The sequence below is a fragment of the Cyprinus carpio genome, chromosome B3 (assembly GCF_018340385.1).
Source record: "Cyprinus carpio isolate SPL01 chromosome B3, ASM1834038v1, whole genome shotgun sequence".
Classification (NCBI taxonomy): domain Eukaryota; kingdom Metazoa; phylum Chordata; class Actinopteri; order Cypriniformes; family Cyprinidae; genus Cyprinus; species Cyprinus carpio.
In genome coordinates this window covers 42008713-42033558 of record NC_056599.1, presented here as the reverse complement: position 1 = coordinate 42033558, position 24846 = coordinate 42008713, and the positions used below count along the sequence as shown (strand labels likewise).

Genomic DNA, 24846 nt, shown 5'->3' with positions numbered 1-24846 from the left:
TCATCTTTAGAAGAGGCTTCCTTCTGGGACAACAGCCATGCAGACCAATTTGATGCAGTGTGCGGGATATGGTCTGAGCACTGACAGGCTGACCCCCCCCCCCCACACACACACACACACACACCTTCAAGCTCTGCAGCAATGCTGGCAGCACTCATACGTCTATTACCCAAACACAACCTCTGGATATGACACTGAGCACATCCACTCAACTTTTTTGGTTGACCATGGCGTGGCGTGTTCTGAGTGGAACGTGTCCTGTTAAACTGCTGTATGGTCTTGGCCACCGTGCTGCAGCTCAGTTTCAGGGTCTTGGCAATCTTCTTATAGCCTACGCCATCTTCATGTAGAGCAACAACTCTTTTTTCAACAGTTCTTTGCCATAAGGTGCCATGTTGAACTTCCAGTGACCCGTATAAGAGAGTGAGAGCGATAACACCAAATTTAACACACCTGCTCCCCATTCACACCTGAGACCTTGTAACACTAACGAGTCACATGACACTGGGGAGAGAAAATGGCTAATTGCGCCCAATTTGGACATTTTCACTTAGGGGTGTACTCACTTTTGTGGCCGGCAGTTTAGACATTAATGGCTGTGTGTTGAGTTATTTTGAGAGTTTATTTTGTTATACAAGCTGTACACTCACTACTTTACGTTGTAGCAAAGTTTCATTTCTTCAGTGTTATCACATAAAAAGATATAATAAAATATTTACAAAAATGTGAGGGGTGTACTCACTTCTGTGAGAAACTGTATGGGTACTCTAGAGTTTCCATATTGAGTTATATTCTGTGTGAATTCTTGTGTGCCTGTTAAGGTTTCCTTTTTGAGCAGAACTTATACACTTTAATGGCAAGTGTAAAGCTTTTCTTCAGTGTGAATTCTCATGCGCCTGTTAAGGATTCCTTCATGATTGAAAATTTGTCCACACTGTTGGCAGCTGAAGGGACTCTTTTAAGTGTGAACTTTCATGTGAGCTTTAAGGTTTCCAGGTTGAGCAAAACTCTTTCCACACTGTTGGCATGTGTAAGGCTTCTCTCCTGTGTGAATTCTCATGTGCCTGTCGATACTTTATTTACGAGTGAAACATTTTCCACACTGTTGGCAGGTGAAAGGGCTCTCTCCAGTGTGAATTACCATGTGGACTTTAAGGTTTCCATGATGAGCAAAACTCTTTCCACACTCGGGGCAGGTGTAATGCTTTTGTCCAGTGTGAAGAGTCATGTGCCAGTTAAGGCTTCCTTTTTGAGTGAAACTCTTTCCACACTGTTGGCAGGTGTAAGGCTTCTCCCCAGTGTGAATTCTCATGTGGACGTTAAAGCTTCCTTTATGAGCTAAACTTTTTCCACATTGTTGGCAGGTGAAGGGACTCTCTCCATTGTGTAATTTCATGTGGGCTTTAAGGTTTACACGTTGTGCAAAAGTTTCACCACACTGCTGGCATGTGTAAGGCTTCTCTCCATTGTGGACTCTCATATGGACTTTAAGGTTTCCAAGTTGAGCAAAACTCTCACCACACTGAAGGCATGTGTAAGGGTTCTCTTCAGTGTGAACTCTCATGTGGACCTTAAGGTTTACATGCTGAGCAAAACTCTCACCACACTGCTGACATGTGTAAGGCTTTTCTCCTGTGTGAATTCTCATGTGCTTTATAAGGCTTACTTTATGCTTGAAACTTTGTCCACACTGTTGGCAGATAAAAGGGCTCTCCCCAGTGTGAATTTTTATGTGGGCTTTAAGGTTTCCATGTTGACTGAAATTTTTTCCACATTGAGAGCATGTGTAAGGCTTTTCTCCAGTGTGAATTCTCATGTGGCTGTTAAGGACTGCTTTTTGATTGAAACTTTTTCCACACTCTTGGCAGGTAAAAGAGCTCTCACCAGTGTGAATTTTCACGTGGGCTTTAAGGTTTCCATGTCGAGCAAAACTTTTCCCACAGTGTTGGCAGGTGTAAGGCTTCTCTCCAGTGTGAATTCTTATATGCCTCTCAAGACTTACTTTACGATTGAAACTTTTTCCACACTGTTGGCAGGTGAAAGGGTTCTCTCCAGTGTGAATCCTCATGTGAACTTTAAGGTTTCCATGTTGAGTAAAACTTTTTCCACACTTTTGGCAGATAAATGGACTCTCTCCAGTGTGAATCCTCATGTGAACTTTAAGGTTTCCATGTTTAGCAAAACATTTTCCACACTGTTAGCAGGTGAAAGGCTTCTCTCCAGTGTGGACTTTAAGGTTTCCTTGTTGATTGAAACTCTTTCCAAACCGAAAGCAAGTGAAATAACTTCTTTGAGCTTTTTTTCGTGTGGAAGTCCTTTCAGTCTGCGAACGTCTAAAAGATTTTCTTCTAGTTGTGAAATCATGAAGATTCCCATATTGATCTTTCTCTTCAGTTTTATTCAGTCCTTCTTTCTCTTTCATTGTTATTAGGTCTAAAGTGAAAAACCACAAACAAATAAAAGTTATGCACAATACAACAATCATCAAAACATTTAGGTTATGTAATACATCAAAACAAACAACATGTATGCCAGACCCTGTACGAGAAGTGTCCAAACCTGCTCTGGAGGCCACTGTCCTTCTTGCTCTAAAACACCCGCTGGAAGTTCCTAACTCTGGCCCTTGTAACCCCCTTTCCTTCAGTTTAGCTCAAACCCTAATCAAACACACCTGCACATACTAATCAAGGTCTTCTGTATTACTTGAAAGTTAAAGGCACTTTTATCAAGGTTTCAGAAAAGGGGACCTTGAGTGTCAGGGTTGAGAAATGCTGCTCTTCACATATTACTAAATTTCTTGAAGTCATGTCCCAAAAACCTTTAAGCTGGCAGTTAAACCCTTTATTAAAAAAAAAGCACAGTTCGACCCAGGAGATATAGTTAATGATAAACTTATCTCAATAAGCGATGCTAATAATTAATCACTGTTCGATTAATTGACAAAAATAATAACAATCCAAAGAAACTGAAAATGTTTGTAAAAGGTCATAAAAGTGAATTATATTTTCTGCACGAGCCAGACACTTATATTAGATGTTGTGCTGTGGGAAAACTGAATTACTGTTGTGTGTAAATTGTCTAGGCCCCACATGAAGCTGAATTTAGATTAAAAAATTTTTTAAAATTCATTACTATAACTTAATTTTCTGGCCACGGCTCATTGATTTGTTCTCACTTTAAAGTAAAACTAAGCATCAAATAAGTACAACGTGAACAGGCCTCAACTAAAATGAGGGAACAAATGAATAAGTAGTGTTATTAACATTGTAATATTGTTAACGTGGAAATTCGAGAGATCAAGCTGCAAAAAATAACACAAAGCCGTATATGGCTTAATTTAAATTTATTGGACTCTTTCACCTGTGTCATTCGGCATGAATCCAAATGTTTACATGGGTAAGATGTAATATTTGCCTGATAAACAATTATTTATATTGTTAAACAAAGGTTTGTACTTCAACAAAACGTGCAAAAACGTGTTGCCATACCACAGGTAGTTGTTATTCACACAGCCCTATGTACCATAGTAACATCTGTGATCACTTTACTTTAAATGTTAAGTGTTATTAGAAACATCACAACTGTGTTTTTAAAATACGAAAAAGAGGAAACATTATAACGCACATTCAACGGTCTCTGTGGCAGGATAAGAAACTATACAGTCAACAATAACCAATGTTTTAGCAATGTTTGCAATTAACATTATCACTCTTTAAAATATGATAAAAAAGGTGCCTCAGGGCTCAGTTTTTGGACCACTTCTCTTCTCTGTCTACATGGCATCATTAGGTTCTGTCATTCAGAAACATAGCTTTTCATACCACTGCTATGCTGATAGCACTCAACTCTACCTCTCATTCCATCCTGATGATCCGACGGTAGCTGCTCGCATCTCAGCTTGTCTTACAGACATTTCTTGCTGGATAAAGGACCATCACCTTCAACTCAACCTGGCTAAGACAGAACTGCTTGTGGTTCCAGCAAACCCATAATTTCATCACAATTTCACCATCAAGTTAGGCTCATCAACCATAACTCCTTCAAAAACAGCTAGAAACCTTGGAGTTATGATTGATGATGAGCTGACTTTCTCAGACCACATTGCTAAAACTGTCCGGTCCTGCAGATTTGCTTTATTCAACATCAAGAAGATCAGACCCTTTCTTTTGGAGCATGCTGCACAACTGGACAGTGTTCAAGCTCTTTCTCAGACCACATTGCTAAAACTGTCCGGTCCTGCAGATTTGCTTTATTCAACATCAAGAAGATCAGACCCTTTCTTTTGGAGCATGCTGCACAACTGGACAGAGTTCAAGCTCTTGTTCTGTCCAGGCTAGACTATTGCAATGCTCTCTTGGCAGGTCTTCCAGCCACTTCTATCAAACCTTTACAATTAATCCAGAACGCGGTAGCAAGATTAATTTTTAATAAGCCGAAAATTATGCACGTCACACATCTGTTTATTAATCTGCACTGGCTACCAATAGCTGCTCGCATAAAATTCAAGGCATTGATGTTTGCCTACAAAACCACCACTGGCTCTGCACCCCTTTACCTAAATTTATTACTTCAGGGTAGAGGTCGACCGATATATCGGGCCGATATTTGTCATTTTTTAATATATCGGCATCGGCCGATATCCGTGTTTAGTAGGGGGTATTTTGATGTAAGACACGTCCGCGGGCAGCCCCGTGTTATTGGTGCGGTGGAAAGTGCTGCTGCCGCATGTGATGGACCCCAAGCCAAAACTTTTGGGAGATTCAACAACAGGTACGGTTTAAATTCTGATATTTCAAAGTCTTATGCCCATATATTTACTATATATTACTAGTAAACTGTGAAGTGTTGCTTCACTTAGTGAAAGAAAAAATGAATAGCATAGAACCGTCGGGAACTAGCATAATGCTACAGCTGGTTAAAGGTTTGCTTACTTGCAGTTAACTTTAAGGACTGTATTCGAAAACTATCAGCAGCTTGCTTGCTAACATATTAGCCCCAATGTTATAAGTTCTGTTTTATTTTTCCTGTATCGGAGTCGGAGAATTCACTCTGTGCCTGGGGTAGAGAAGGTGGCAGCTCTCACAAACACTGCAGCGTGATTTAGGGCTACGTTACTCCGCCCCTCTCACAGACAGCACCGTGCTCGGAGACACAGAGCTGTCCTGGAGCAGCCCAGAACGGTGAATGACATTTGTTCGGAAGCATGGTTTGATGTAGACAATAGCCGGGTTTCCATCCAACTCATTTGCATTTAGGGATGTCAATTTTCGATCATTCCCATGATTGATCGTCGTTTAAATTAACGATCAATTAATCGATAACCTTAATGCTGCAAAATTCGTCTGCAGTGGTATCATTATTATGTGCAAAAGCCACTCGAAAAAAAAAAGCTTTTTCACCCGAATCAAAGGGGTTTTAGTCTGAATAAAATGCTGGTAGCAGGACTGTAAAATTAATAGATGTGATTATGATCATTTGATAAAATGCATACAAGGACGAAGCGAGCGCGGGTTTGGCTAGATGTATTTGGATGTTATTGCTCACGTATCGTTCGGCACAAATCCAAATGTTTCCATATTCGCGATGTATTTGCATGTTAAACTATAATTTATTTATTTTTGAATGTAAACTAGGCTTGTACTTTACACGAATTCGCACATAGACAGAAAATATCTTCCTCTTTACATGAGCGAAAACGTCCTTGGCATAACAGCAGAGTGGACCGGTATACTACGGTCTATTTAAACTGACCAGTGTAACCTTTTATATGTTTGGTTGACTGTACTTTATTTTAATAATGAACAGACTGCGATGTAAGTTTGAAATTAGAATGCACTTTAGATGTTCTGTTTCATTTATACCAAACACAAATGTTGCTGGTTGCTAGTGTGTTTGCAGCACTACTATTTACTACTACATATTTTTTCAGTTTAATTGATTTTTATTTATAAAGTTGCATTTATTTTATTTAAATGTATATTTTAGTTTACATTTATGTTCCAACAAACTTAAAAAATTCTACTTGATGTAAACTTTTATGTATATGATTGACAGTTTTTTTTTTAGTTTTTTTTAGCTGTTTTATATATTTAATACTTGGTCAGTTTATTAATTTGTTTGGTTGACTTTGAATAAATATTTTATTTTAATACCGTGCAGTGCTCAAAATTAAGATGATGTTAAGTTTAGAAATGTTGTGCATCCACGTATTATTAGTGGGACATTGTAGCAGGCTAATGAAGAGGAAAACTTTAAGATATCAGCCCTAAAAATTGGCATCACATATCGGCCATCGGCTGACCCTGACCTCTAAACATCGGCATTGGTTATAGAAAAACCCATTTCGGTCGATCTCTACTTCAGGGTTATGTGTCCTCTAGAAGCTTGCATTCTGCAAGTTAACATTGCTTGATTGTTCATCCCAAAGAAGCACAAAACCACTTTTACAGACTTTTAAATTAACTGTTCCTTCCTGGTGGAATGACCTGCCCAACTCAATCCCAGCAGCTTCAAGAATCGGCTAAAAACAAATCTTTTCCATCTTTATTTGACCCTCTAACTCTAGCTCTCTTTATTCTAATTCTATTCTTAAAAAGTTTATATTCTCGCTATTTTAAAAGTAACTGTTCAAAAACAGGCCGCATTAAAAACGTGAAGCTGAATGCCAGTCAAACTCACAATGAAAATATACAGTCTATGGTGCACGCTTATTATGATTATTAGGGTAATCTACAGGAAGCGCAAAAATCTTCTTAAGAAGATTTTCGTGAATCCGGCCCCTGGTGTTTTGAGTGGCATTTGCATCTGAAGTAGATGCATCTTGCAGTATTAAAGCAATGTTTCCCATTCATTAACTAGAATGTGGCGGCCCTCCACAGTCTAATCTGTCCTGCCAGTTACATAATAAAACGGAAATATATTGATAATACTATTTACAACATAAAAGGTCTTTTAATGTTGTGCTTCGTGCCATTGCTTTGGCAAAATGTCCATCAAACAAACTAAGCATAATATGGTTTAATCCATTCATCAAGTCTGTTTGTGCAGCTTGTTTCAAAGCCAAGCATGTGCTTTGTTCACACGATCAGCTTGTGATCTGGTGTTTTCTGTGTCTCAGAGCGGCTCAAATCACTGGGAATGCAGTGAACTGTTTTTGAATGTGCTGTGAGTTAAGCGCGCATCTGGGAACGCTACAGGCACCAGTTACCCTTTGTTTTCACATTAGCAGAATTTTCAACATTTTAATGGGCAAATGTTTACAGTATTTCACTAGATTTGTAAAGACACATATTTGTAATTCTGTTTTCACAGAAGTTCAACTGCAGTTTCCTCCAATTTACTATTACTATCACAATAATAATAATAATATAAAATTATTATTATAACTGTATTCTAAATTGTTTGGCTTCCAAATTCATCAGTATGAGTGTAATTAAGATTTAGGCCATGTCCACACATACACGGGTATTTTCATAAACTGTTTCCTTCTTCCTTTTTAAAAAAAAAAAAATCTCTGTCCACATGAAATGCAAACGCATGCTACGATGCACTGTCAAGAGCATGCCAAGCCAACAGGTGGCGATATAATCTCAACCGTAAAGCCATGTTGGCCAATCAGAAGCCTGAAAAAGTTTTCAGTAGGCGGAGATAACAGCGTTGAACTCCAGTTTCGTTGTCTACACGATACACAAGTTTTTGAAAATCTTCACCCTGGCATGGCCAAACTGCATTGAAAAAGCTGCGATTTTTAAAAATAACCGTGTTCGTGTGGACAGGGCCTTAAGCCATCTATATCACAACTAAAAAGAGGATTGAGTCCCCTTTAATCTTCAAGTACAAGTCAATTCACCAGCTTTTTTCTGTTTAGTTTGCACACTGAACCTGTGTTGCAGCTCTTAATCTTGAATTTCCAAAGGTGACCAGATAGATGAATTTAACTTTACATTTTCTACTGAGGGGCATGCCTCCAGACCAGCGTTAATTTTGACAGCAAATTTTGATTTAGTCTTTATCATAGTGAAAGCGGTGAAAGAGGAAGGGATAAGAGATTGAGGTGAGCTGTTTTTGTTATAGAGCCATGTTGCGTTGATTTCATGTCACATTTTTATTGCAGCTACTAGTAAATATATATATAGGCCTATATCAAAAATTATATCTGGTGTCTGAATAATTGTTGGTTTGACTGTGCATTAAATCTTGTTAAACCTACAAAGTAATTCAGTCAAGATCAGTGAGTGATTTTCTTTCTTTCATTTTCTTGGATTAACATTACAGCAGCTATTAGCTAAATTAGGTGCGGTCACTTTAAGAGACAATGAATGCATCCAATATAATACACATCCAATATAATACACATTCTTTCTCAACTGTTTACTTTCACTTAAGACATAACCGACAGTTTTTTTTTTTTTGATTTTAATTTCGGTGATTTTTATTTTTTGTTTTTGTTTGTGTTTGTAGGTGCAAGAGGAGGCAGTTTCAGTGTTCAAGCGTTTTGAGACGCGTCTCTCTGCGTGAGCCCTGAACACCAGAACACCGCGGTGCTGAATTTGGCTCTTTCACATCCTTTTCTGTTTGTTTAAACAAATTCGATTTGTATTTGTTCATTCAGGTTCAGGAGGAACTTCGAGGAGAACTTCGCAAATGAGAGCTCGGTTCAGTGTTGCTGTCTGTGAGACGCGGCTCTCTGCTTGTGAACACAGCGCGCGAGTAACCAGCTATCAGTTGAGATTTTCCGGGTCTTGTGTTTGAATGCTTTAAACTCTGTTGAATGTTTAAATTGGCAAGTGGTAAGGCTTAAAAACACATGAAAATGATAAGCTTTTGTGACGACACGCAGCAGTTGTGTTTAATGTTTAATGATCGTCTTTTTAGGCTAGCTTCAGCCAGACGGTTGAGATTGCCGGGGGCCCCCCCTCAGCCGTGGGCCCCTATAATCGTCACCACCTTTCACCCCACGCAGCCAGTACCTTTTGCATCTTCAGAAAGGAAGCTCCGCTGAAATAGATGGCAGCAGACAACTGAAGGTTGCCCACAGGGGTGCTGCCAATGACAGGCTGACTCCTCTACTGTCTGAAGAACTCACAGTGAGGGCACAGTTGGTCAATGGCTATAAAGGTCCCTCTTCTGTGTGGGCAGACATTACAAGCCCTGGTGCAAACAGCACAACTCTCGAACAGGCTAAGGAGACATTTTTCAAAAACAATGTACTTTGCATCCTTGTGGAATGGCATTGATGTGGCACTGAAAGAAAAAAATACATTGTGCTTGTTAGTGAAAACCTGAGTACAAAATCACAGTTTGTGTATTAATTGATGATTTGTTAGAGAAATATAACTTACAAAAGGTGTGATGATTCTGTCTGAGCTGTAACAAACTGTGCAGGATCATATGTAGAATCTTGTGGATCAGTCTCTGCAGAGGAAATATTCCCCATATCCGTATCCTCCTCCAATTCAACACGGGGTCTTTTGGCAGGCCTTGAAGCCTTCAATGGTGTTGATGTAAATGGATCTACTGTGGCCCATGACATTTCAGTAGTTGTGGTGCCTACCGGCACACTTTGAATTGACACTGTCACCTGTATGCCTACCAGTAAAACATATATATAATTAGTAAGGGGAATAATGGTAACCCATACAAGATTTCAATAGCGAGGAACAAGTCATCTTTTCTGTACATTAGCGCAGACGGATCTTGATGATTATGAATAGAACTGCAAATAGCAGCTGACTTACTGAGCTAAACAAGCTGGCATTTAATAATAGTACACAATTAATCTGTCCTTATAATCCAGCACATATGCACTTAATGATAAGCAACATTACCTTTGCTTCGAAGGTGGGACCTCATTGTGTTCAAAGACAGCTGTGTTCCCTTACACAAGACGATAGGATCATCTGTTTGGCAGACTACATCATTAGTGCGCAAGGGCTGCAGTGTACTCTGAAATACAAGCGTGCAAAATAACCATACTTCAGTTCTCAAAAATTACAATAATTAAACAAATTGACTCACGTTAGATGCCTTGTCAAATAAATATAGCTTCAACTTATGTGGTGAAGAATGTGACGTTAGCTGGAAGGATCGAGAGAGCTAACATTATCTGTGAGCAACTAAACTAACGGAGTTAGCCCTGACGTGTTGTTGATGAAATAGACGAAAGTAAAATTATTTGACAAAAGGGAATTTACATATGTATCTACAGTAGTATTTTGTAGATTTATATGACAACACAGGCAAGAAATATTAACCTCAGCGTAAATACTTTGTCACACTATTTAGTTATGTATGCTAGTTACTTGGAGTTTGCTATTTGTTACTGTACTAGGATCTTGCGCTGGATCTAGATAACAGTGTAAATTATTGTTAATAAAATCACTACTTACCGCTCGTGGTAGAATATAGTTGGAATTGCCCTTCTTCAGTATGAGACGCTGAGAGAAGCCTGCTTGATATTGTCCCAGGTTAGAAAAACAGTCCGTGGTGAAATGGGCAGAGCAAACTAACAACTTCTAATTAAACTGTTGCGGTATCCGATTATAGATAAACATCAACCACGCCTGTTGACATTTCTTTTCTGTGGGAAGGGTATGAAAAGTCCTCACATCCCCTGCACAGCCTGGAACATAACATTCATTTCCATGATCTGCCATTTTCCCTATGATCCTCTGTTTCTTCACCTGCAGAACTTCCGATGATTCAGCTGCGCAGTTCCGCCTGGCCTTGAACATGGGCTGGCATATGCAAATTTTTGGAGGCGTACATATTAATGATCCCGACTGTTGCGTCACAGTCGGTGTTATGTGGAGATTTGCCTATTTTTCAGGGGGTGTTTTTCAAAAACGAGATTTAAATAAGGAGGAGAATACAATGGTGTTTGAGACTCACTGTATGTCATGTCCATATACTGAACTCTTGTTATTTAACTATGCCAAGATAAATTCAATTTCAAATTCTAGGGGACCTTTAAAACTTGACTCTTATGTATTTACTTTGTGAAAATTAAAAGTTGTGATTTTCTAGGCCGATATGGCTAGGAATTATACTCTCATTCCAGCGTAATAATCAAGGAACTTTGCTGCCGTACCATGGTTGCAGCAGGTGCAATGATATTACGCAGCGCCTGAAAATAGTCCCAGCTAGGTAACTTCCAATAAGCCTATTTTCATGCGCTACATAATATCATTGCGCCTGCTGCACTCAACTGTTTAATGCGGATGATTGGAGATCCTCTGCCCATCTTTACTATTAAGAGACTCTGCCTCTCAAAGACTTCCCTTTTATAGCTAATCATGTTAAAGACCTTGGCCCGTATTCACAAAACATTTTATCTTACCACTAAGAGTTCTCCTAAATAGCAGTAAAAGTTGTTAGCTAAGAGTTTTCTCTTAAAACCTATTCACAAAGCTGCAGAGACAAACTTTTACTAAGGAATAGAGAGAAGTCTTAATCTAAGAGTAAGGGGGCAGGGTTGACCTCGTTGCTATGGATTATGTCAGCATACTTACTAACTATGCACACAGTGATTGGCTGATAGTCTCTGTCAGAGATTTATTCATAGAAAAATTGTAGAGCGCAATATTATGTTGCCATATTCAAATAAAGGTTTTAAAATGCAGGCTAAAGCCCGATTCGCAATTGTTTCTCGTGTGGACGTCTGTAAAAATAAATGTACATATCACCTCAGTGATAAAACTCATGGATTCGGATGGCGATCTATTCACAGAGGAGGAGTGAGTTCTGTGATCCTACGAACCTGGGAACGCGCTGCTCACGTGACCAGTCATATAATTGTCTGCTGTAAATAAAATGAATTTTATTTACAAAATGTATTCTTATTGTGTAAATTGCATTTAAAATACTTATTATTATGTAAAATGTATTCTCATTATTCCAAGCATATTTTATAATATATAATTCTATTTATTATTTGGTTATTTAAATCTCCTGTTTAAAAAGACGAACTATATAATTATACGCGATATAGTTATGTAGCCTTTATATCCATTTATAATACACATTTTTAAACTGTATTGCATACGTGCTGCTGCCATAATAAAGACCCATTTTGAATGTTTGTGTGCTTTTCTTCTCTTTCTGCTCCCAGTCGCTGTGAGCAGTTATGAAGTATTCTTTTAAATGCTTTCCAGCATTTCAGAAATAAACATGTATGCAAATTACACCAAAGTACAACAGTTAACATATAGTACCTTACGGTGTTCGGGAGTGCTCAAAAATGGTTTAAGAACTGAATTTTGAATCAACGACTTCTTGTAAACTCAGAGATGTGGATTTGGACGGCAATTAAATTACCACACAACCTCGATGTTTGTCAAAAATTTGGCTGGGGATTTTTATGGGGGTGGTGAGAGAAAAACACAGCCATCCTGGATTCAGACAGCAATAAAATCACCGACTACACCTTGTAAATGGTGAAAATCACTTACGTCCCCCTGAGAAACAATTACCATCTAAATAGGGCTTAAGTGTCACTAATTAAACAAGTAGTCTATATATTCAGCTAATTGTCAGTCTCTTATATGTATGATTCTCATAAACAATTATTCAATATGCATTAGGGCTGCCTCGACTAAAGATTTTTTCTGGTTGACTAGTAGACGTTCATTTTAAGCATTAGTCAACTATTAGTCACACTTTTATTAATAAACCATGTAAATCATAATAATGAGCCTTTAATCTTTAATTGCATGCAAAAAAGGCTTGCCACAGCGCACCGGCAAATATAATAATTGTAAATGTGTTAGGAAAAAACAGCAAGTACACTGCATTAACGTTTTAATAATTTATTGTTAAACTAGTGCTTTCTGTTTTTGGTTTAAGAGATGAAGTCGGCAACACTGACTCGTCATCTCCGCTGTATGCGCCTGTAATAAGTCAAGCATCGGGTGACAAGTGAAGTGACACGCTCAAGTTCACAGAGTCCAAGACGGCAGAAAGCACATCATGTTTGATTTCATTATTTTTAGCGCAACGTTTCGTTGTTATACTGAGTGCACACGAATAAATGTAGAGTCTTTACAGATACAAAAGATGAATTACTCTTATCTGTATGACCAAAAATGACAAAGTATTTTAAGAGCAAATAATCGCAGCGGTGCCTCCATCTGTCAAAGACGCGCTACTGTTCAGCTTCACACTCCACACAAACGTTAACTTTTTTCTAGGCTAACATTAGACTGAGCTGCCTTGTAAAGTTGCTACTACATACATATCTCAGATGATAAACCATATTTAAGGTCGATGAATGTTAGGTGAGCATATGGATGTCCTGCCCGATATACTATTACCACATAGACCAGACGTTAACAATATGTCCGTCACGGACTGCATGATTTCGACACTTCATGTGGATTTTTTTTTGGGGGGTAATATGCATATATAAACATCCTTTTAATTAGCAGAGTAGAATGATCATGGCTGATAGTAAGACATAAGAAAACCTAACTGGATGCGAGAACAGCTATATATTAAGGATATAATAAATAATTTGGAGTTGGGATAAACTTCACTACTCCTAACATTTCATAGATTTAGACAACTGCAGTGGTATTTTTGTGGCACACTTCATGCAGTTTGCCTGTGGCATCTTTGAGAATTCAACTGAATCATATGGCAGTGACTGTAATAACTGACATCTTACGCTGCCCACCACCACCTTTTAAAAAAAAAAAAAAAAAAAATCAAAGAAAGGACATTAGCTTCCATGTATATAATTTCTACGCTCTACAATACCAAATTATATTTGTGGTAACAAAATTACATTAAGGCATAAAGCACCAGTTAAAATCATAATGTAACCAATACCTGTCGATTTGTAAAACATCCAACCTCCTTGTAGACTTTTCAATTTTGGAAATTCATCCTCAAGCTGAGAAACAATCTAAAAACAAAACAAACAGCACCCCTAAGTCTACAACATGCTACAGTTTGATTTTTTGAATAAAAAATAACTTTTTGGAAACGCCTTTTGGTTTAAAAAAAAACTCTGCACATTTCAACTCACAAAACAGTTTTGTACATTATTACCTCTGTTGAAAGTTGTCTGGAAGACTCAGAAGTCTTTTACCCAGGCCTGCATGTGCAAACTCTAGGTCTTCTGAGCCTTTTGGAGTGACAAGGGATGGTTTAGGCAGGACATACATCTGAAAATCTGTTATGTTCACACAGGTTGCAGGTGTTGACATGAAACGTCTTTTCCCTCTAGGCAGATCATTTTGAGAATTGAACATACCAGGAAACTGCCTATTTCACCACACATCAAAGAAGAGAACAGTTTGAGACTTACGAAAGACAAAAAGAAACAAAAACCTTATTATAAAATTTCTCAAAAGAAAGTTGAGTGACGCTTACTGTTTTTGAACATTCCAACACCCCCGCGCTGCAGGAGGCAGGGTGTAGATTAATGTATACATGACTCGTGACTTTATTTTATCAGTGTTCATTTGTTTTATTAAAATTGGATAAATTATTAAACCTTTTTATATTTTATGTGATGTCATGATTTGATAAAAACAAAGGTCTATTATTGTATGTTCTTTTGGCAATTTGCTTATTGAAAGAACAGCAGCAGCAGCAGTGTGGTGTAACATTTATTTGAAACACATGTGATTGGTACTTGCTACCTTATATCTTTACTCTTTCCTTTCATTCTTTTCATGGCTTTGGAAAACTTGTCTCGGATCTTTCTCTACGTCACTTTTTGCATAACTCCGGGTCGTCGACACCAAGCTTTGTTGCAATTTTTTTCAAGGAATTAAATGCTTTTTCTGAAGCTTTAAAGTCTCTCCGCGAGTGATCATACAGGTGCAGATATATTTGCACCAGCTCAGCGATTCAACACATTGTACTGTAGTAAAGAGAGCATGGTCCCTTTAAGCCTATTCACTGTGATCATTCTGTTTCTATTGGCTGTTAGTTATGTCATTTAGAGAGTATATCAGGGTTTCTGCAGGTATCTTCAAATTAAATTTAATGCCTTTTTAAAAAACAGGTAATGCCATACACGACCCATGACTACCCACAGATATTATATATACAGTGGGTATGGAAAGTATTCAGACCCCCTTAAATTTTTCACTCTTTGTTATATTGCAGCCATTTGCTAAAATCATTTAAGTTCATTTTTTTTTCCTCATTAATGTACACACAGCACCCCATATTGACAGAAAAACACAGAATTGTTGACATTTTTGCAGATTTATTAAAAAAGAAAAAATGAAATATCACATGGTCCTAAGTATTCAGACCCTTTGCTGTGACACTCATATATTTAACTCAGGTGCTGTCCATTTCTTCTGATCATCCTTGAGATGGTTCTACACCTTCATTTGAGTCCAGCTGTGTTTGATTATACTGATTGGACTTGATTAGGAAAGCCACACACCTGTCTATATAAGACCTTACAGCTCACAGTGCATGTCAGAGCAAATGAGAATCATGAGGTCAAAGGAACTGCCTGAAGAGCTCAGAGACAGAATTGTGGCAAGGCACAGATCTGGCCAAGGTTACAAAAAAATTTCTGCTGCACTTAAGGTTCTTAAGAGCACAGTGGCCTCCATAATCCTTAAATGGAAGACGTTTGGGACGACCAGAACCCTTCCTAGAGCTGGCCGTCCGGCCAAACTGAGCTATCGGGGGAGAAGAGCCTTGGTCAGAGAGGTAAAGAAGAACTCAAAGATCACTGTGGCTGAGCTCCAGAGATGCAGTCAGGAGATGGGAGAAAGTTGTAGAAAGTCAACCATCACTGCAGCCCTCCACCAGTCGGGGCTTTATGGCAGAGTGGCCCGACGGAAGCCTCTCCTCAGTGCAAGACACATGAAAGCCTGCATGGAGTTTGCTAAAAAACACCTGAAGGACTCCAAGATGGATGAGACCAAGATAGAACTTTTTGGCGTTAATTCTAAGTGGTATGTGTGGAGAAAACCAGGCACTGCTCATCACCTGTCCAATACAGTCCCAACAGTGAAGCATGGTGGTGGCAGCATCATGCTGTGGGGGGTGTTTTTCAGCTGCAGGGACAGGACGACTGGTTGCAATCGAGGGAAAGATGAATGCGGCCAAGTACAGGGATATCCTGGACGAAAACCTTCTCCAGAGTGCTCAGGACCTCAGATTGGGCCGAAGGTTCACCTTCCGACAAGACAATGACCCTAAGCACACAGCTAAAATAACGAAGGAGTGGCTTCACAACAACTCCGTGACTGTTCTTGAATGGCCCAGCCAGAGCCCTGAATTAAACCCAATTGAGCATCTCTGGAGAGACCAGAAAATGGCTGTCCACCAACGTTTACCATCCAACCTGACAGAACTGGAGAGGATCTGCAAGGAGGAATGGCAGAGGATCCCCATATCTAAGTTTGAAAAACTTGTTGCATCTTTCCCAAAAAGACTCATGGCTGTATTAGATCAAAAGGGTGCTTCTACTAAATACTGACGCAAAGGGTCTGAATACTTAGGACCATGTGATATTTCAGTTTTTCGTTTTTTAATAAATGTGCAAAAAGTCAACAATTCTGTGTTTTTCTGTCAATATTGCTGTTAACATTGAGGAAAAAATGAACTTAAAAGACTCATGGCTGTATTAGATCAAAAGGGTGCTTCTACTAAATACTGAGCAAAGGGTCTGAATACTTAGGGACCATGTGATATTTCAGTTTTTTTTCTTTTTAATTAATAAATGTGCAAAAATGTCAACAATTCTGTGTTTTTTTCTGTCAATATGGGGTGCTGTGTGTACATTAATGAGGAAAAAATGAACTTAAATGATTTTAGCAAATGGCTGCAATATAACAAAGTGAAAAATTTAAAGGGGTCTGAATACTTTCCGTACCCACTGTATATATATATATATATACACACACACACACACATTTTTTTAGACATGTCCCAAATTCTGAATTGCAACCATTCAGTTTGACGATGATGCAATGATGAAACTATATCACTCTGAACTGAATTAGAAATGGCTCAGGAGGCAGCTTAAAATGTCAATTTATTTGGAGATTTTTCAAAATTAGCAGGGACTCTACTTTAAGTTGAGAGCCACAATTATTCAAAAAGCTTGCTTTTGTAAAAGTGTGCGCAAAACAACAAACCAGTAACTGTAGGCTAACCGAAAACAAAAGTGTGCAATTATAACAAAATGTAATCTCACTGCCACCTTGGAGTTCAAAAAGAGAATTATTTTATTTATAATTGTTTTATAATCACAAAAAACAGCTCTTCAACTTTTCAACTTCAATGGTCAACTTTTTAAACGCTGAAACTTAATGTATTCAAAGTACATACATGTATGCAAGTGCTATAGAAATCGCACAGTCATTTACTGTGTAAGTTATTTAAGGCATGTACCTTAATTCAGTCGATTTTAGCTCCAACTCTGCCCCAACATTTTTCAATTCATTGCACTTTTCCTTGAATCTCCTTATTAGAGTATTAGATTTTGTGATCATTTTAGCCATGAGGGGTGTTAGATTTGCTTTTCTCTTTAGTCCACGCATGGCACCCTCTCACTTCCTCCCTTTCCCTCATCAAGGTAGATCCTGTATCTGGTCCTGGCTGAGGCTACAGAAGCCAGTAGTTCCTTTGTGAGGGGCACTTTGAGAACCCCCCCCAAAGCATGTACTTGGTCACAGACAAGTCTCTGGGCCTCAACAGTTTCTTCTATTATGTTGCACGTCTCTACTTCCTTGTTCACAAAGAACCCTCTCTCTAACGTAGCTTGCCCATGAGATAACAGCAGGAGGCGTTGGAGGAAATTGCTCCATGGGTTTAAAAGAAAGGAAACTCCTCACTTTTGCCATGCAGAGAGAGAAAGTTGTCAAACTGTTGCACAACAGTATCACCTGTAATGGACAAACACAAAAATTAAATCACATCAGTTTAAAAAGATGTTATTTATATATACCTGGTACAGGATATTGATGTAAATGTATTTGTTTAATCTGAGTTTGAACATGAGAGGAAGACTAATTCATATAAAATGTAACATTAATTATTTACTGTTTAAGCCCATATCATACTCCCATATCATGCATTTTTTAAGAAAGCACATTTAAAACAAATTTAAACTAATCTTCAAAATGTTCTTAAGATCAAAGTACTGAGAACAGCTTATGCATACTGCACTGTGTGTAACCTTTTTTTTCCTATAATATTCCTACCAGCTGAAACGCCTCCTGTCAACTGCTTGTCCTGCAGAAATCTTTGAACTAGAGACTTTCCCTTGCACCATTCTGGGTCCTTGCTCATGACGGAGGGGTCTAAGCATGCTATCTGCCTGACAGAAGGGTATTTCAAAGGGCTCTTTTGCATTTTTTTTTAACAATTCTGGAGAGGCACATTATGCAGTCCCTTCTAAATTCGAGGATAGTGAGGTCACCTACTCTGTTGCTTGATTTGCTCTGAAGAGCCTATCAAGGAGGGATAGCACACATCATGTTAGTTATATAGTAAAATATTAGGTATGAATGCAGTGTAGTTTAAAGTTTATGTATACATATAAAACAGTAACAATGCATTACCTTAAGGACAGAGTCAGCACCCAATCCAATGTCAGTGTGGCTTGCACTGACCCAGTTCTTCTGGTCATCTGTGTCAAGTTTGGTCAGTTTAAAGGGAGTGGTGTCTTGGAGTAGCTCCCTTTTGATGAAACATCTCACCAGACTCTACAAAAAGGAAAAAAACAAATTTGTCTAATTATTTAGCATAATGTTAACCATCTTTGTTACAGGTATACAGTTATTCAATGTGGTATACCCACTTCAAAAGTCATAATAAAACAAAAAATAGCTATTAAAACAAAGCAGAAATTTGATTATTACCATCATTAACTCGGTCAAGTCTCTGCACAGAAATGGCAAGACTGGCTCATCAGTCTGGTATTTCTTCAAGAATGGACAAAACGTTCTGGATAATGCCATAAAAAATGAAGTTTTGCTAAGATCAGGGGATCTTTATTTGCTGCTTCGATGGTATCAAAAGAAGAGGTTCCAGAGTTTGGTAGTTCTTTTCTACGGGCTGCTTCCACATATTCTTTCAGCTTTGGCCATACCTCAATGGCTCTCTCTGCAACAGGCAGATTTTCTACCCATCTGTGTCCAGATAAGCCAGTAAGTTTTGTATAATCTTCCATTCTTGCAGGAACATTGTGAAAAACAAAGTGCATTGCTCTCAGAAGTTTCTCAATATTCCATGTGGAGAAGCCAGTCTTGAATGAATTGTGTACCGTGTGCAGTCCACAGCTCCCAACCGAAATTAGCTGCCGACCTCCATACAGTTCACCATGTTCTTGCTGGAGATTATTGAGGAACTTAAAGTTCACGTTGGGGCCATCCATAATAATGGAAATGAGATGTCTCAGGTCTAGTAGGTGCACACATTTCTGAGAACAGAAATAAATAAATAAATAATGAGACACCAACAAAATATGCTGAAAAGATGTTACAGACATGTTTGGTTATTGAAAATATTCTTTAATAAAAAAAAATGAATAGGGGTGCAATGGATCACAAGACTCACGGTTCAGATAATACAGTTTGTGAGTCACTGATCAGATCATTCTTTTGGGTCAGCGCAAAAACAACAACTTAGCTTTCCATTTATTACTTGGACAACACTTACAAAAAATACAGCAAAAACAACCAGCCTAATTAATTTAAAATTCACACATTATTAAAGACAATAAACAGTCAGTAATATAAGCACAAATAAAAACAACAGAGAAAAAAAAGTGTTTCAAGGTATAATAAGGTTTGGAATGACGATCGAATGTCGCTCGATTTTGCTACGGTACCGTGGTGACTACAGCATCAGTTGTCGTCGTAACGTTACTACTTGTAGATTTATCGGTCACACCAAAGTAACTAGACATAGTTGTTTGCTGTCTGACTGTCACCGCCGATTTGTGGCCGTCACACTGCATATGGGATTTCACGGCGCTGATTCCCATGGTCCCCAACTTAAATGCTTTTTTGCAAACGCTGCAAAATCCCTCATCATTTTTACCACTAACAGGCTGCAACCATGTCTTAAAATTTTCGTTTTCCAGCCACTTTGGCTGGAACTTACACTTTCCCATTTTTCCTAGGTTCAGATCGGTCCACCGCTGTACAAAAATGCCAGCGTCGCCTCTGCATCACGGCAATTTTGCTCCGGCCGGAACCAATTACCGTATTTTTCGGACTATAAGTCGCACCTAAGTATAAGTCGCATCAGTCCAAAAATACGTCATGACAAGGAAAAAAAAAAAACATATATAAGTCGCACTGGACTATAAGTTGCATTTATTTAGAACCAAGAACCATGAGAAAACATTACCGTCTACAGCCGCGAGAGGGCACTCTATGCTGCTCAGTGCTCCTGTAACCTATCAGATCGGCTGCATATTTTACTACCTGCAGTTTGTAATCTGCAGAATAGGATTTTCTTTTTGGGGGCATTTTGTTTGCGTTCAGTCTTTCTCAGTTGTCTTTAAGTTAATATTTCAGTTAACAGTTTTCAGTTGTTTTCAGTTAATGTTTTCAGGGGTATGCTACAGGAGCACTGAGCAGCATAGAGCGCCCTCTCGTGGCTGTAGACGGTAATGTTTTCTCTTGGTTTATTTCTCTTTGTTCATGTCGAATTAATTTTGATAAATAAGTCGTACCTGACTATAAGTCGCAGGACCAGCCAAACTATGAAAAAAAGTGCGACTGATAGTCTGGAAAATACGGTACCAAACTGGTTCCACGTGTTTATCACACTAACGTAACGTTACATATCTTGCGACAACAATTTTTTTTATTAATTATGAAGGCTATATTCAATAAATTTATATAAAATTCTCTTCAAAACTATAAAAAAAATTTAATGCCTGTAGGAATCAAATTTAATGCTTTTTAACGCGGAAACCCTGGTATACACTGAGTTACGTGTGTACAGGGAGTTTTTTTGGTAGTAGTAGAGGTTGCTCGCATGCTCATCGCACAGTCAGAAAAGCTGCCGTTCTGTGCCGGAGCAAAAGCACCGATCAGCGGGAACAGTGACATGCAAACTGTGTGTTTATGCCACTCGTACTGTTGGTGAGTCAACTGTGCAACTAACGTGTTCAAGAAGTTAAGTAAACACTGTGGAAAAGATACTTTTGTCGTGGCTCATTCCTCCCACGCATCCACATAGGCCAACGCATAAATGATGAAACTAACTGCACGCATGAAACATTGTGTCAGAAGAATGATTTCATCTGGAAATTTCAACCACACGTATGAAACGAGAAAAGTCGGGACGCTGGCGAAACAGCACATATGGCAGAAGTGGATAAGCAGTAAGATAATTTTATAGCGCTCTTTTCAGGATGAGACGCAAGCAGGCTGACGTCATCGCACCCGATGAGAACTGCATTGATTTAACTACAGAGTGAATAGCCAGAGAAAAGAGACTTGAATGCTCCATAAGAACATCTGTAAAATTTATTGAAAAAAGAAAAAGAAAGAAAATATATAAAAAAAGAAAATATAAAAGGGGAAAAAAATATTTAAAAAAAGAGGAGAAAAAAACTAAATAATAATAACGAAAAATGTCTAAGGAAGAATTGTGTCATGGAGCTATGGCATCAGCCCCTGATTCCAATCAACTTCCAGACTGGCTTAAGACAATGCTCGAAAACCAAAATAAAAATAATGTGCAACTGCAAATGATGATGGCTCCACTATTGACTCATATTGCAAGTTGTCAAAAAGCTTGCTGTTTTTGACGGTAGTGGATATTGGGAATAATTTCTGGTACAATTTGAGTGGCCGGCCAGGAAGTATGGTTGCACTGGAGATTACAGAGTGGACTGTTTGTATGACTGTCTGAGGGGGGCAGCTATTAAGTATGTCTGTTCACTTCTTGAACATATCCGTGAGGACTACACCCTTCTTAAGGAGTAGTTAACTCAACCCCCCCCCCCCCCAATCAGAAGGAAACTGTGCAAATGCCAGCTCAAAGAATCAGCAGCTGAGTTTGCAGAGGAGGTGCAACGCTTAGTCACCGTGGCCTACCCTGGTGTGGAGGTCGATCTGCAGGACCAACTCAATACAGATTTCTTCCTCAAGGGACTTCGTCACCAAAACGTTGCCTATGAAGTAATGAACAAGGATCCCCATTCATTAGTGGAGGCTCAAAGACTGTAAGAGGCCCACGAGCACAATTATCGAGCCACCTTGGGTCGTGATATTGATGTAAAGAGCAGAGCCAGATGTACTTCCTGGGCGGATGACGAGGAGCTGTCCATTGATTCTGCAGCAGTTTCACGCAGACTCCAAAATCCAAGCTACGCTACTACAGACCAAGTAGCTGCTCTCTCACAGAAGACTGCATTCCTAACAGAGCAAGTAAAGAAAATTAGTAAGAGCTATGTGTCTGCTGACCAGTTTAACTTCCGGATGCAAAAGATGGAACAGCTGCAATCAAAGCTTGATATCCTCACAGCCAGAGAGACGAGGAAGCTGGAGGAAGTAATCAGGAACAGAGGCGAGGACGGTCTCCAACACAAGATGGCACAGCACAAACAAAAACCTACTCGCCAAGCCCTAATCACGCTGGAGCAGGATTGTGCTATCACTGTGGTGAAGAAGGGCATTTTCGCAGGAAGTGTGTCAGACTGTCAACTCCGCCACCCAGCCCTAGTCAAAACAGTAACGATCAGAACCATAATACCACTTCAAAAGGGCTAGAACGCTGGAGGAGCCAGTCCCTCACACCACAGGTGGGGCGTGCAAAAAGCAGAGGCCCAAGCTTGCTTATTGAAGCCGTTGTAGACACAGGAGCTGAAGCAACAGTTATCTCAGAGACTTTGTATCACCAAGTTTTCCCTCAGTAAGCAGATGACTACAAAACAGACATGTCTCCACAGTGCAGAAACAGGGAAGGACATAAATGCCAAAGGTGGACTGAAAGTTAGATTCCAAATTGGCACCTGGTGCACAGAATGGGAAGTCTTTGTGGCTCCGATACGTGACCCTGTCCTTTTGGGGCTAGATTTTTTGCAGGCTGCAAACGTAACCATCCATACTAGTGGCAGAGTGTTCATTGCAGTAGAACTAGTTCCCGCTAAGATTGTGGGGGGTGGGGGGGGGGGGGGGATTATCACATTGTCTCTTTCTCTAGGACCACTCGAGCAATGTAATCACCAGGAAGTGAATGTCTAGTCTGGGGTGAAGTTGACAATCCAAAGCCTGGTGTCTGTGCTGTTCTGGAACCCTACCTGATCACAGAAACTTGTGGCCTCAGGGAGTGTTGTCACAACCATGGAATGTCGAATGATTGTGAGACTTTGCAATCTTTCCAGTAATAAAACCACCTTACCAAAAGGGGCCTGTCTTGGTCTCTTAGTGGAAACATATCCAGATGAGGGCTTAATGGATTATAAACAGAGGGACAAGGACTGTGGTAGCTCTCAATAACAAAGTGATGACACATATAATTCTGATCTGAGAAGACTAATAACTGCCACAGACCTACCTGAGCATCTCCAAGCCCTGTATGCTGCATCAAGTGGAGCATTAAGTGAGGCGCAGCAACAGCAGCTTATTGAGCTTCTGATCTCATACAGACTTCTCTTCGCTGTTTTAAATGTGGACCTTGGCCCTCTTAACAGCTGTCACACACAGGATAAATACTGGAGCTGCGGGGGCCAGTATGCCAGCCAGTCAGACGGACTCCTCTTGGATTTCAAGAGGAGAGGAGGAGAGGCATCTCAATGCTATGCTGGAAGCAGGAGTCGTAACACCTTCTGCCTCAGAGTGGGCGTCACCTGTGGTGTTAGTTCGTAAAAAGGATGGAGGCGTTCGCTGGTGTGACGATTATCTGTGCCTCAACAGCTTGACAGCCAAGGATGCTTATCCTCTCCAAAAATAGAGGAATGCCTTGATGTCCTTGGTGGAGCTTGTGTTTTCTCTACCCTAATCTCGCTATGACCTCTATGAATACACTCGTATACCTTTTGGATTATGCAATGCTCCAAGCACTTTCCAAAGGGCAGTGGAGCTTGTTCTGCGAGGACTTCAGTGGAAAACTCTTCTGATTTCCTTGGATGACATCATCATCCTGGGAAAAGGGGTCAATGAGAGCCTGGATCGACTTGAAGCTGTATTCCAGCGCCTTTTAAGCTATGTATTAAAGCTAAAGCCATCCAAGTGTCACGTGCTTAAAGAAGTAGTTCTTTTCCTGGGCCATGTGGTCAGTGACGAAGGTATACAGCCCAACCCATCTTTGATTAGTGATGTGGAAGCTTGGAACCCCCTTACGAGTGTACACGAGCTGAAGGCCTTTCTTGGACTGTGTAACTACTACAGGAAGTTCGTTCCGGCATTTTCTGAGCTAGCCAGCCCTCTTAATGAACTCCTAAGGAAGAAGTAACATTCTTGTGGAATGAGGAGCACCAGAATGCTTTCACACAGCTCAAACAAAAGTTAACTTCTGAACCTGTGCTTGGATATCCTTTAGTGGAGGGAAAATACATCTTGGACACCGATGCATCAAATCACAGTATTGGTGCAGGTGTTGTCACAACTTCAGTGGGGAGAGGAGAGGGTTATCACTTATGCAAGCCCCACCTCACTCCAGCCCAGAGAAGATACTGTGTAACGAGACGAGAGTTGCTAGCTGTTGTTTTATACATCCGCCAATTTTGACACTACCTACTTGGAAAGAAGTTCCTTCTACGCACAGATCACAACAGCCTTACCTGGGTTCTTCCGGTTTCAAACACCCTGAGGGACAGCTTGCTCGCTGGCTGGAAGAGCTGTGTCAGTACGATTTTGACATCGAGCACAGAGCTGGAAAAACATCATTCAAACGTGG

General features: G+C 39.6%; 1 protein-coding gene and 1 long non-coding RNA gene across 2 annotated transcripts; both read right to left on the bottom strand.

Annotated features, from left to right (window-relative positions):
• Positions 1-712: 712 nt before the first annotated feature.
• Positions 713-2167, bottom strand: LOC109101045 (gastrula zinc finger protein XlCGF8.2DB-like). Its single transcript, XM_019114458.2, has one exon. The coding sequence runs from the start codon at positions 2150-2152 to the stop codon at positions 1076-1078; it is 1077 nt and encodes a 358-aa protein (XP_018970003.2). The 5' UTR covers positions 2153-2167; the 3' UTR covers positions 713-1075.
• An 11646-nt stretch (positions 2168-13813) lies between these two features.
• On the bottom strand, positions 13814-17467 carry LOC122136638. The gene is made up of 3 exons (XR_006154284.1): positions 17374-17467; positions 14050-14265; positions 13814-13903 (listed from the first exon to the last, which is right to left on the bottom strand). It is a non-coding gene; the product is annotated as an uncharacterized LOC122136638 (long non-coding RNA).
• Positions 17468-24846: the final 7379 nt, after the last annotated feature.